The sequence below is a fragment of the Pseudorasbora parva genome, chromosome 20 (genome assembly GCF_024679245.1).
Source record: "Pseudorasbora parva isolate DD20220531a chromosome 20, ASM2467924v1, whole genome shotgun sequence".
NCBI classification, from domain to species: domain Eukaryota; kingdom Metazoa; phylum Chordata; class Actinopteri; order Cypriniformes; family Gobionidae; genus Pseudorasbora; species Pseudorasbora parva.
Genome location: NC_090191.1, coordinates 20,191,802 through 20,205,996, shown reverse-complemented (window position 1 = coordinate 20,205,996; position 14,195 = coordinate 20,191,802). Strand labels below are relative to the sequence as shown.

The 14,195-nt window shown below is 38.6% G+C and overlaps 1 protein-coding gene across 2 annotated transcripts in view; it reads right to left on the bottom strand.

Annotated features, from left to right (window-relative positions):
• The window catches only part of LOC137049759 (mucin-2-like), a 46,512-nt gene that overhangs the window by 6,079 nt on the left and 26,238 nt on the right, over window positions 1-14,195 (bottom strand). For both annotated transcript variants that reach the window (XM_067428401.1, XM_067428400.1), the window contains exons 19-36: window positions 13,467-13,555; window positions 13,192-13,346; window positions 12,915-13,053; window positions 12,537-12,635; window positions 12,233-12,427; window positions 9,995-10,237; window positions 9,586-9,742; window positions 9,357-9,467; window positions 9,083-9,224; window positions 7,050-8,983; window positions 6,477-6,674; window positions 6,067-6,276; window positions 5,697-5,926; window positions 2,322-2,508; window positions 1,955-2,171; window positions 1,631-1,809; window positions 480-549; window positions 154-263 (exon numbers count right to left, since the gene is read on the bottom strand). In XM_067428401.1, the coding sequence (XP_067284502.1) occupies window positions 154-263; window positions 480-549; window positions 1,631-1,809; window positions 1,955-2,171; window positions 2,322-2,508; window positions 5,697-5,926; window positions 6,067-6,276; window positions 6,477-6,674; window positions 7,050-8,983; window positions 9,083-9,224; window positions 9,357-9,467; window positions 9,586-9,742; window positions 9,995-10,237; window positions 12,233-12,427; window positions 12,537-12,635; window positions 12,915-13,053; window positions 13,192-13,346; window positions 13,467-13,555 (4,665 nt within the window). The remainder of the gene's footprint in view (window positions 1-153; window positions 264-479; window positions 550-1,630; window positions 1,810-1,954; window positions 2,172-2,321; window positions 2,509-5,696; window positions 5,927-6,066; window positions 6,277-6,476; window positions 6,675-7,049; window positions 8,984-9,082; window positions 9,225-9,356; window positions 9,468-9,585; window positions 9,743-9,994; window positions 10,238-12,232; window positions 12,428-12,536; window positions 12,636-12,914; window positions 13,054-13,191; window positions 13,347-13,466; window positions 13,556-14,195) is intronic.

Below are 14,195 nucleotides of genomic sequence, written 5' to 3'. Positions count from 1 at the left end.
ATTGTGAACAATATATACAATAATCATGTTTACAATATCAGTAATTCATATATTTGTGGATATTAATTGTTTGTATAATTTGCATGTAAAATTAAGACATTCGTTTTGAAATATTCAGTTGAATGTGTCCTGTCGGTAAAGAAAGTCACTCACTGGTGCATTCAGACACACAGATTTGCTTGTGATCTTCTGCAAGCATTTGGTCATCGGGACAAAAGCAGCCTGATCTCAGACCAACCACGGACGTTGCAGGCACACGAACTCTGAGAAGACAATAGAGTGATGCGTGTGAGGCTATACGGAAATCATGGACATGTGATACTAGACCTTAACATTACGAATTATAAAAAAACTCTTTAATCTAGTCGGTGCACTGGAATTTTTCCTTGAAACTCAATCTTTTAATTGAGAGTTGAAATATGAAGCAAAGCTTGCACTGTGGGAATTCTTGAGACATTAAAAAGTAAATTCTTTCTCACCCGCCCCGACAGACGTCATTTGGAGACTCTCGACACTCATCGTACATCATTCCTTCAGGACATTTGATCTCTAAAACAAAGAGGAACAGGCACATTTTTATTGTGGATCGAACTGTGCTAATGAATGTACACAATATTGCAAACACAAACAATATATAACAAGATCATTTCTTATGTGCCATATCAACAAAGTACATATCTTTAGTATATAATAAAGCAAATTTGTATGCATTAAGGGGTCCTTTGTAAGGGCACCAGACCAAATTCAATACTTTTGACTACAAAGTCCAACATTTTACACAAAAATTTTGCCTGGCAGTCCAAGTTTCCACAAATTACATTTCAGAATTCCAATTCCAGTTTAGGAATTCTTTAAGGTTCCCACTCTTTTTAATCTATGAATTTGCATACCTTTTCCAGTCGTTTGTGATTTACTAGATCTAGAAAGTGTTTCAGGTTGTTTTGTCTTACTTTAAATTACATGAAGTCTTCTTGAGGCCCTAGTGGGATCTGGTACCCCCTGGTTGAGGACCACTGCATAGTGGGCCCTTCATTTATCAGTGCCCAAGAAAACTTTAAAATGGCAAATGCTCTTTTCATGGCTAAAATTAATTATCATCAAAGCTTAACCGCAATTAAATGAAACTATAATGCTAGTTAAATATACCACAAAACCACATACGAACTCTACAAATTGAATAGTCGATGAAACTCAAAGGATTTGGAAAGACTTGCGGGTCACTAAAGTTGTATATATGTATAGGTTTAGGCTAGGTTTTAAAATGATAACATGTTGATATTATCTCCCGGTTTCACAGACAAGTCTAGTCCCAGCCTAAAATTAGTTGTTTTAACTGAAAGTAACTTACACTGACCATTGTTTTGTCTCAAGATGGACATCAGTAATTATTTTTTTTTTCTTCTAAGGCACATTTAAAAAATTTGAATACTTGAATGCCTAAAAAGGCTTAATCCTGGCTTAATCTAAACCATCTCTGTAAATCATTATATATATATATATATATATATATATATATATATATATATATATATATATATATATATATATATATATATATATATATATATATATATATATATATATATATATATATATATAATGAATATATATATTCATTCTGTTCTCGTACCACAGGAGCCATTGGTAAGGTATCTCCAGTCCACACAAATGCCAATCTTCTTGCATTCTGATGCTGCGTACTCCAGAGAGGAACAGGCAGCAAAACTGCTGTTGAACGGACAATAGTCAAACCGGCAGTTCTTCTCCACAGACGTAAGATTGATCCTTTCACTGCACTCTGCAAATATCCTGAGTAAAATGCAAAGATGTTAACAACACCAATTATACTCACAATTATAGTGGCAATGCAACAGGCACACTTTTAAAATCTTTTTCTATGTAAACAACTGGCATGCTTATTGAGCTGATATAAAAATACCCAACAGTGGCTTACTCATGGTGAAGAAGGTCACATATCTGAGGATAGCAGAGAGGAGGGGGCATGGGTGGAGTTGTAGGATCGAGATAGACACAAGGAACATTGGTGAGTGCAGATTTGCAGTAGGGTTTCAGAGGGTCTTCTACGACCCAGTCATATGCAGTCTTATCACAGCAGTTCTCATCTTCAACCACTCCATTTCTTCGTATGCATGACTGGCCACCACACACACCTGTGCAGTCAAATGGAGCAAAAGTGCCCAAGGTTACAGCCATTAAACTATTTTTAGCTGTATAGTCTGTTATATCTGTCATTAGAACTGCATTGCATCTCATGTGTTAATTACTTTTAATCGTGCGATTAAATGATTGTAATAACTTACCACATTGTCCTTGGGTATTGTTTTGGAAGTGCTCTAATGCCAGGTTGATTATCAGATTGTAAAATTGTGAAACAGAAACATAGGAACGGATAGGTTTGATGTAGATGTAGACCTGGCTATCACTGTTTTCAAACTTGAAGACCTCGTTTTCATACGGTGGCTTTATAATCTCCCGGTTCAATGTCGACTAGAAAAAAGAGGAATCAAAGCTCAGGTGAACTATCATCTCCAGACATTCATAGAAATACAAATACCAGCAGAGAACTTTAGACTGTGGCAAAATCTGTTTAGTTGAGTTCAGTTAAAGAATAATTTGGTATTAATAATAAAAGGCTTGATCAGCTTAGGTTATACACAATTTAGTAGACTACTCTTAAGTAAAACTGCTTAAATATTATTATAAACAAAACTAAAACATTTGCAATCAACTATTTGTTTCCACACTTCCAGGAAATGTGAAATATTTTTTAGTCCACCAGAAACAAATAAACAAAAGCCTATTACTATTGCATACTGTATTAAAAAAGTTTTCATGAGAACTGGTTAGATCAGTTCAAGGTTATTTGTGGAATTCAATTTTAAAATCTCAGCCCTTGTCGTATTCTTAGCTAGAATAAGGTGAAATGTGGACTACACTAATGGCTCGTGTACTAAGCAGTACAGTACAATTTGAAATGGTAAACCCTAATCCGGCTAGTGTTTCCACCATCCATTGATAGGCGTGGTGTATGCCGGAAAGAAGCGATAGAAGTCATTCTCGCACAAAGGAAAAAAATTAAGCAAGAACACGATCTGCTGTATGTGGTCATTTGTTGTTTACTTTGTCGTTTTTTTCTTTGCGTGAGAATGATGTCAATCGCTACTTTCCAGCATAGCCTACACTACACCTATTAGGCCGTATCAGGGTTTACCGTCCCGAATTGCACTGCACCGCTCCCGCCAGTGCTATGCACAAATACACTTGCAGGCTTACTCTTGCTCATATACAAGGTAAATCATCAACACTATCATCCCTTACATGTGTTTTATTGAATTAAAAAATACATCGCCATCTGATAAAACGCATGCACAGGTTCCTTTTCTTGCTCATCTGTGTGCATGTTGCTTTCATATTCACGTGAACCGCACCACAGTTTGAGTACAAGTTGCGCAACCAAACTCAGACCACCTCCTTCCGGCAGTCTTGAATTCGGTACCTCAGCTCACCCGGGTCCGCATGACAGCTTTCACATGAGCAATTTCTCATTTTGTGTGCCACATTTTCAACTAAACTGCCAGTGTAAAAATACCCTCACATTTACATCATGATATAAAAGCAATATAACACAAGTAACGAGTGGTAAATCACACCGTTCTGTCCAGAAATAGCACTTGTTCTACTCAGTTTTTCCAGCAGAAATATGCAGAACTGTTCGTTTTCGCCTACAATACACAGTGGTTTCATTTCAGAATCCGCGTTTTGAAGGAATTAGGTGAACCCGTGATTTATAAACACTTTCATAAAGAGAACTATTTACTTCTAGACAGGGAAAATCCAGACAACTTCCGGCAAATTTAGATTTGCTTTGCAAGTAGTCTAGCAAAGAGCTCAATCAAAGCCATTTCTAATCCGTCGAAATCGCGGTACCAATCAAAACGTTAGGTCGGCCTTTACACGATGATGACAGCGCAGTGACGGTGAAGAAGCAGGATGCTGCTGTGGAACATCACTCGTTCGAATCAGCTATCACGTTTGTTTTAAGCGATTTAAAAAAAATTTTTTCGTTAAAACCCGAGCAAAGAACAACACTCGGCTACCAGATGTGTATTACACCGGCTACTTTGATGAGGATGGGGAGTGTGACCATGTGCTAACACCACACAGCAGCTCTGGATCTGGCCTTTCTGTTCTTAGTTCCTCACACTAGATCTGGTAATCATATTAAAAAAATTAATAATTGTAAATAAATACCTAGCGTAACTATGCTCAAGTCTGAAAATGTTCTAACAGATCTGAAATTACTGAATTTGAATAAAGTTTGTGAGACACAAATTTCCAAAGACTCCTCAATATTATTTTATTTTCAAAATATTCCAAATCGCGTTCTAATCGCAATACAAATGCCTTACAACGGGGGCACATGCGATCAGAGCTTGTTGTTTTATGTTCAACCTTCAATCCGAGATGTTTTAGCTGGTCTGTGATGCTATTAGGTTTTCCAAATTTTGCTAAAATGTTGATGAAGTTGGCAGTGGACACCAGCTATTATCATATTTCTGTTACAACAATGGCAAAAGTCATCAGAAGTCATTGCAACATCTTCCTTGAAATCACAAACAGAATTGCTCTCTCAGATGTTTCCGTCTCCGTTTCCGTCGCTCTGCATAGGCTATGTCATCGTCCATTGGTGACGCCCCTTTGGAAATGATTTGTCTAGGAAGCTTTGCCAGACCATAAGGCCGGAGACACACTGCAAGCGTGGCGTGAGCGTGGCGTTTCTGTTGCGTGTCAGCCACAGGGCGTCTGCCTGGCGTCTTCTCTGTCTTTGCACACCAGAAGCGTGTCTGACGCGGCGCTGCTGCTGCTATTGATGTACAGGGAAGTCCTATACTTCATGTTAAATATAAATATATTGCCTATTGATACAGCAAAGACAACGTCGGCAGTAGCCTATTGACCATACATATCTATGGTATTGACAGCAAAATAGGCTACAGAATATTTCGTTCTGTATTGACAGGTTTAATAATTCAAAATCGATAATTATGTTGTTTTTTTATCATTAGAATTAGGCCTATATATGCATTTATGTTAATCTACAGACTTTCAAACATGAAAATGTCTTTTATTTATATGTATTCATGTCAAAATGAAACATCCTAAACATCTTTTCATATTCTATTTTGCCTGGAAACGCTTCCAACATGCACGCGTCACGTGAAAAATAGGCGTCTCTTCTATTTCAATCATGCACGCGTTTGTGTCACGCAGGCAGTGTGCTCTAACCGGTTAACATGGGAGCCGAAATAAAAACGGACACGCCACGCAGCTGAGACGGTCATGGCACGCTTGCAGTGTCCCCGGCCTAACTCAGTTACTACTGAGAATGGTTTGGTTTTAACCAGGCTAATTTACTTCACACCTGAATGAATCGGCTGACTGAATGAATTGAATGAATTATTGACTTCCTCAATTAGATATTTTCCACCACCTACTGGCAGGATTAGTGTTCTAATTTAGAGTATAATTTCATTAAAAATTATTTCATATCTCCATATTAATAAAAAGGTATATATTAATTAGATTAAACATTTTAATTGCTTGACAGTCCTAATTAGAACATTAGTAGAATAACAAATTATTATTATTACAAATATGTATCATTATGAGCCTACCTCCACTGAATCCTCTGTTGCTATAAGTGTGACAATGTCGTCCGAATACTTTAATGTGATTCCCCTAGAACAGGAAAAGTCCTGCACACAATAGTAGTTGTCTACAGTAATGCTTAATCTGTGTTTGAGCACTTGCTCTTCCACTAGAGTGTAGGTGCAGTTGTCCATGAAGTCAAAAGCAATGCCCTGGAAGGAAATGTAGTGAGGGTCTCCATAAATCTGACACTCGCCTGAAAAAGGAAACAGGGAAAATATTCATATATATTCTTGTTATCTTCTTATTTTCCATTGGCTGGACAAATAGATAGCCCCACCACAAACTAATCCAACTGATAGAGTCAATGTATGTATGACAGGTTAGTTTACTTACAGTCGCACTGCCATCTCTCACAGCAAGTATCTTTATCTTTGACCAAAGACATCTTGCCTCTAGGGCAGTCTGTCCTGATTTGGGGTGTTGGGCAGCTTATAGATTTGACCTCAATCACTCCAGCCTTACAGTCTTTATCAGCACAATCCTCTCTCCAGGTTTCTCCACATGACCAGCTTTGATTTCGCATCACATCTTTGCACTCACACACTGATTAAAACATAAAAATAAGATCCCATAATCAAAACATGTAGCACATATAATTGAGTTTAAGGAGTGTATGGTCAACAAACTGCAATTCACATTGGCTTTAAATTTGAGAATCTGCTCCATATATAGTTTAAGCAGTAGGCCTCGGGGTTGTGTTATCATGCAGAATTTATATTTATATTTATGAGTAGAAATAGTACCTGGAGTTGAGTGTTCAGTGGTAAGTACTGTAGTACTGAATATAGACGTCATTGTTGAATGGGTCGCCGTTGAAGGGGTCACTGTTGAAGGGGTCAGCGTGGAAGGGGTCATTGTTGTCTGATTTAAAGTGGTATTGTGCACTTCTTGACTTGATGTTGGGGGACTGGAGATAGTAGGGCCAGTGACTATTATAAATCCTAGTGGGAATGAGAGAAAACAAGTACACTAAAAACAATATACATCTGCATGGCGGTTTTTAATATCACTTTCACTAGTTCACACTTACATCAAATTAAATAGAGTAAAGATTATGCGTATATGCGGGGAGGGCGCCGGGCTCGGAATTTGGCCCTATTATCGCTGATTAGCTTGATGTGCTCCACTTGTGTTTAATTAGGTTTAATTATATGAGCGTGCTCCACTTGTGTTTAGTCAGGTTTAATTATCTGCACGTGCTCCTCCCGAAATTTTGTTAATAAAAACTTCACTTATTATCACATTACTGGCTTTTAGAAACTATTGTTTAGCTGTTAATTCTAACACATGTCAAGTGTATATTTGTAATTCCATACCTGTTGTGGTCACCGTTGGCTCTGGAGTGGAATATTTTACTGAGGTTGTAGCTTCAGTTGTTGGCTGAGTTGTGCCCTCACGTGTTGTGGTTTTATATTCTGTTGTGCTCTCAGTTGTTGGTTGTTGTGTTGTGGTTGGTTCTCCCATTGGGGTTGTATGTGATTCCACTGTGCTCTCAGATGTTGGTAGTTGTGTTGTGGTTGTGTACTCTGTTGTATTCTTTGAAATCGGTGGTTGTGTTGTGGTTGTGACTTCCACTGAAGATGTATATTCTTCTGTTGTGTAGTCAGTTGTTGATTGTTGTTTTGTCGTTATGTATTCTGTTGTGCTCTCGGTTGATGGATGTGTTGTGGTTGTGTATTCAAATGGAGTTGTATCTGATCCTGTTGTCATCCTTGTTGTTGGTTTTTGTGTTGTGTTTTCTGTTGTACTCTGTGAAGTTGGTGGCTGTGTTGTTGTAGATTCTTCCGAATAAGTTGTATCATCATCTGTTGTTGCCTCAGTTGTTGGTTGTTGTTTTGTGGTTGTGTATTCAGTTGTGCTCTTAGTTGGTGGTAGTTGTGTTGTGGTTGTTTCTTCCAGTGGAGTTGTGTATGATTCTGTTGTGCTCTCTGTGGTTGACAGGTGTGTTGTGTATTCTGTTGTGCTCTCTGAAGTTGGTAGTTGTGTTGTGGTTGTGTCATCAAATGGAATTGTATCTGATCCTGTTGTCCTCCTTGTTGTTGCTTTTTGTGTTGTGTATTCTGTTGTGCTCTGTGAAGTTGGTGGCTGTGTTGTTGTAGATTCTTCCGAATAAGTTGTATCGTCATCTGTTGTTGCCTCAGTTGTTGGTTGTTGTTTTGTGGTTGTGTATTCAGTTGTGCTCTCGATTGGTGGTAGTTGTGTTGTGGTTGTTTCGTCCAAAGGAGTTGTATAGGATTCTGTTGTGCTCTCAGATGTTGACAGCAGTGTTGTGTATTCTGTTGTGCTCTCTGAAGTTGGTAGTTGTGTTGTGGTTGTGTTTTCAAATGGAGTTGTATCTGATCCTGTTGTCCTCCTTGTTGTTGGTTTTTGTGTTGTGTATTCTGTTGTGCTCTCTGAAGTTGGTAGTTGTGTTGTGGTTGTGTCGTCAAATGGAGTTGTATCTGGTCCTGTTGTCCCCTTTGTTGTTGTTTTTTGTGTTGTGTAGTCTGTTGTGCTCTGTGAAGTTGGTGGCTGTGGTGTTGTAGATTCTTCCGAATAAGTTGTATCGTCTTCTGTTGTTGCCTCAGTTGTTGGTTGTTGTTTTGTGGTTGTGTATTCAGTTGTGCTCTCGATTGGTGGTAGTTGTGTTGTGTATTCTGTTGTGCTCTCGGTTGGTGGTAGCTGTGTTGTGGTTGTTTTTTCTACTGGAGTTGTATATGATTCTGTTGTGCTCTCAGTTGTTGACAGGTGTGTTGTGTATTCTGTTGTGCTCTCGGTTGGTGGTAGCTGTGTTGTGGTTGTTTTTTCTACTGGAGTTGTATGTGGTTCTGTTGTGCTCTCAGTTGTTGACAGGTGTGTTGTGTATTCTGTTGTGCTCTCGGTTGGTGGTAGCTGTGTTGTGGTTGTTTTTTCTACTGGAGTTGTATATGATTCTGTTGTGCTCTCAGTTGTTGACAGGTGTGTTGTGTATTCTGTTGTGCTCTCGGTTGGTGGTAGCTGTGTTGTATATGGTTCTGTTGTGCTCTCAGTTGTTGAGGGATGTGTTGTGGGTGTGTATGATTCTGTAGTCTTCTTAGTTGTTGGTGTTGTGTATTTTACTGTGCTTGTAGTTGCTGGTGATTGTGTTGTGCTCTGAATTGTTGTTGGTTGTGTTGTGGTTGTGTGGGTCATTGTAGTTGTAGATGGCTGAGCTGTTGATGTGTAATAAATTGTAGTCGCAGTTGTTGTCGTAGTCGTTGAATTGCAGACGATTTGTCCATCAAAGCATTTACTAAGGAAAAATAATATAAATTGTGAATATATATTGTGAATGTGAACAGCATGTGTATATTTATCCAGCATTACAACAAGAGTCCACAAAATGGCTTACCAGCATTTATAGGGGGTGCACATTTCATAAGGAGGTGACAGCAGTCTGTTCATGATTTTACATGTGCAGTTGTCCAGAGTTGTGCATTTACTTATGTTTTCATCATAATATGGGGTCTCCTCAGGGCATCTTGGATAACAACCTGAAAGTTTCATGCAGTGCTTTATGAAAAACCAAAAACATTCAAGACATTTCAATTTTTCATATTTCTAATTCATGGCGGTACTGATGCATTGCTGCAGTTCAACAGCGAGATCAGGAAGGGGAAAAATACCTTCAAGTTTTCCTGTAAAGCGGTTATTAGTGCCACACGTCTTAACCTGGCCACAAGGATCGTAATGCCAGGTGCTTTGGCCCACGTCATTATAATAGTCACAATACACCGCTGTGGGGATGAACAAACACAGTAATCACTTGACTAACTCAATAATAACCCAGGTAGGTCTTTACCAGGAAATGCTCATTCTGGGAAATTCTTAATTACAATAGAATACAATACTTACGACACAAATCTGGAGATCTCCATTTGATGCAGACGTCCTTTGCACTACATGCCTCTGCGTAAGCTGAGACAGCAGTACAGAAACCGAGAAACTTTCCCTCAAACTCACAAGAACATGACTCTAAAACACAGGCCTGGTAATAAGGCTCTGGATCCACCTAGTAGTCATAAGAATGCAGTAATTATTGACTGATGCAACACGGGTTCCATGTTTCCTCATAGCAAAAAATCAATTACAAGTACACTGTGTACCTGAACCAACTTCCATACCCAGAAAGATTGATAAACGTGAATATAAATGTAAGAATTGATATAGAAACAGTGATTGGTTGTTAATGAACCAAGCCTAAATGCAAACAACACACATTAGAAACAAGATTATTTAGTTGACTAACGTCACCGCAACATACCTTTAGATGGCAATCTTTAAAGGTGTCCGATCTCAGGATCATACATCGCCGCTGAGCCCAAGCTGCACAGTAGGAGTGACGTTCACAGGGAAATAGTTCATGGGTCACATCAGAGCATGGCGGAGCTGCTGTCTTCCAACTATTCCCAAAGTCCAGAATGCTGAAAACTTCTGAGGAGCTGCTTGTCAGAAGGTCGTTTGTCACCTTTCCATCAAAGTTCCCACAGAGTCCCAACACTCGGCCCTTATGTTCCACAGTTTAAGAAGAATATTGCATGTCTTTACCACTCAGTAGCAGATGTTTCAGGATCAAAACCTCTTGTTGTTCCAAGACTAACATTCCAATTAAACAAAGTATCATACTCCTAACCTTATCCCTAGACTTGCCCTAAAATCGATTACCGTGATTATACCAAATAAGACACGTTCAGGGATCAACATATTTTGTTGATACTGGAACAATATTCATGTCCGAAAAGTTAGGCCTAACCATATCCCTACCCCTAAACCTAACCCTACCCATATGAAGGAAATGCAGAAGTACTAGCCCTTTTTGTAATCCAAAACTTGACGTAAACTGTAAACTTGTCTCTCTAATCTGACTGGTTTATTGGAATGTTGTTCCAAAGATTTTGATCCAGGAACATGGTGAAATAAAATCAGAGAAATGTGGTAGGTTCATAAGAATATTGCTCAAGTTTCAACCCTAGCACTAAGTTCAACATCTGACTGGTTGAGAGCAAGTTTAAACCAGAATCAACAAATATGTTAATTCGGGAACTTGAGGAAGTTCTATTTATGCTGTAACTGGTGTTGGCTTTTTTGCTAACAATCGCCATTTATAATCACTGATCTCCAAAATCTCAGATGAACTTTAGATTGATGAACTTTGATGAAATTTAGATTAATCAAAGTTTTAGCAAATAATAACTTTGAGTGCCAAGTGTCATAACATTTAGTCCATGTCCTAACCATGCTTGATGCAACAAGATTTCGGTTTCCCGTCATCAAGATTTTGGTCCGTTTAACATTCAGTTGACTATAAGTAACCTTGCACCTACATGTCTACTAACTCTCATTGGAGTGTTAGTAGAGTATTAGTAGACTGGTTGACATGTAGCTGCAAAGTTACTTATAGTTAGTAGAATTTCTGTTGAGGGACCATAACAATCAAGGTTAGCAGATATTAAGCAGCCAGTTAACTAAAACTCTAATGAGAGTTAGTTGGCATATAGGTACAACTTTACTAGAATGTTGAAAACAGACTATCAAACCATGTTACCAAGATATCTACGTCAAGCAAATTGTCTGGTTATACGGATGGAGACAATCATGCCAAAAACTCAGCGTTCTCACAGTCTTCTCCGTGCAGAATATGCCATTCCCTGTACCTGAAGAGTGTAAAAAGGGCTATACTAACAGCAATTCTTTAAGACAAAGCAACTGAATGCTAAAACAGCTGAAAGCTACTGACTGAATGAACTGCACATATATTCTACAGGAGTACACCAATCTACATACTTCATGTAAATGTAAAATAAATAAATAAGCATATTTCTGTTGTTTCTTGTAAATTAACGATAATAATCTATCAATTAGCTGACCATATCATTACGGTTTTAGGAAACTAGCTAGCAACTAGCTATGATAGTTACTAGTTAAGCAGGTTATCTCCTTGTATGGGAAACTCATCCCTGATTAGCATTGCAAAGTTTCCAGAAACTTTTGAGAATTTCTTTAAACTTTCCAGGATATTTGGAAAGTATCTGGAAATGTATGGAAATTTAAGCCCCTTTGAAACCCTGCCCCTGATTAGGTCACACAATGTGAGGAGTGAATATGAAATGTAGACATAAATAAAGGGTCACTTCAGTGATTAGCATTAAGCTTTGAATCAGTAGAAACTTTGAATTTCTTCATTTTGTTTTTGTTTTTGGCCCGGGGCTAGAGACTACAGCCAGGAGTAGGAGTTAGTGCCGCATGTTTTCAACCCGCCCGCAGTGGGCAAGTGATAACCGGTAGCCATGGCTTGGAAGTGGCCTTGTAGGGCAACTCCCAAGTGCCTTCTGGGAGTGGCTGTCTTTCATCCTCATGAGCCAAAATACATTTTCTGGCTTTTCTCAGTCTAGAAGTCACCAACTTCTAAAATAATTTCACATTTCTACTACATAAATGACCCATTTAAAATACACAAACATCTTCCCAGTGGTGAAGTACCCCTTTAAATGTGATTCCTTACCCTCCATTGAGGCTCTAGTTGGATGGTGACCCTGGTGTGTTTGTCCCAGATTACAGTGATGCCCAGTTTGGGAGCTGTGATGATGATGTAGAGGCCCACTGTGTGGATGGAATAAAGGGGCTCTGCCAGCAATGCATCCCCTGCCTGAAGTCTCTCAGTTACCTTCATGTCGCTCAACATCAGAGTCACAGCACCCTGTCAAACATTGAGCAACCACAATTGCATCATTATGCATTACCATTTTACTTGATAGAAAATACTGACAGCATCCAACAACTATTTATATTCACAGAAGATTATCTACCAGGAGCTCCACTGAGATGGCGCGGGAACACGTCAAAGACTCGTCACAGCAAGGAACACTCTCAGATTTAATTGCAAACTGCCCACTTGAACCTGCATCCTTTTACAATAAACATTAAAGGTTAAAAATGTAGCCATTTGTTTGAGAATTTTACTGGGAAGCTATACTAAAATGAATACAAATACAGGCTCTGTTGAGCAAACTTGTGCATGGGTTATTTTTTTAATACATTTTTGCCTATCATAGTTTCATTTTATTGCTTTAGTGCCTGTTTGATACAAGCAACTTCTGCCAAAATTAAAGTTGTTCTTATTTCATTATGTATTGAACTCCAAGGTGACCCCAAAAGGGTAATTTATCACAATGACCAACACTCACCTTCACTAGGGTGTACTGACAGTGGCCATCGAATTTGTACCATTTGGAGTCAAACGTGTGGTATTGCCCATTCCCGAAAACCTCACATGCTCCTGAACATGCCTCATCAATACAGGACCACTCACCACCTCTACATGTACTGTGAGACACATAATCACATCATTCAAATCCAGTGAAACCATGTTACCAATAAAATGATTTATACTTTATTTGTGTTTTATTGTGCATGATAGGTCAGGTCAGGTCATAGATGAAGGCTAGAAGACAAGACTCTTACCATATTTTACAGTTTGTCTCCACACTCTGCCCAGTTTCATACACCCTGCCACTGAATTCACATGTGCAGTTTTCATGAGTCACACAACCCCCGCTGTGATCTTCAAAAAGCCCCTCGGGACAATAGCAGCCACTGATACAGCTGTTATCCTCAGTCTGTGAATATACATCAGAAATTTCACTCAGACTCTTGCAGAAAATTAACACTTTAATACCTGCATATGGTAAGATATCATAATATAATATCATAATATAATATTCGAAAACAATACTCACTACCGGTTTGGTCAAGCTGTCACATGTCCTATGGACCGTGTTCACGGGTATTTGTAAACAATCCACACAAATCTTTCCCACTGTGCAATCTAGAAGAAAAAAAAAAACGCTTTGAACTTAATATAAATCTTAGGTAATGAATCTTGGAATTTGCGAACTTCAATGTTGATTAGTCAGTGTTATATTAGTTGACAATTTGAGAGTGGAGTTCCCTAAGAATTTAAACTTGTTATTCAGACACTTGCTTAGAAATGCTTAAATGTGTGTCCAGTTTTATATGCCTGGTTATTTGAACATCACTTGATGAATTACACATGCATAGTACAGTGTTAATTATAGGCAAATAGTGCAGATTTTTGTGAAGGAGGCACATTCTGAAATGTTTTACGGGGGGTGTTTGCACTGAAAAGAACCACATTGACTTAAAGGTACACTACAGAGGATTTCTTGTTAAATGTTATATTATAAATTAATTACTTATGGAGTCCATAAAGGGACATGAAGGGGGGGAAAAATATGCGATGGAGGAAAAATTATTTGTCAAAGTTTATGCATTCTCTCGCAGATGTTTTGCATTCCCCCAAGAAATGTTGTGTTCCCTCGCAAAAACGTTTGCATTTCGCCGAGAAACGTTGTGTTCACTTGCAAAGAGCTCAAAGGGTTTTTTCGAGGAACGCAAAACACTTTGCAGGCAAACAAAAATTCTCGCCAATGTTTTGCGCACCACCG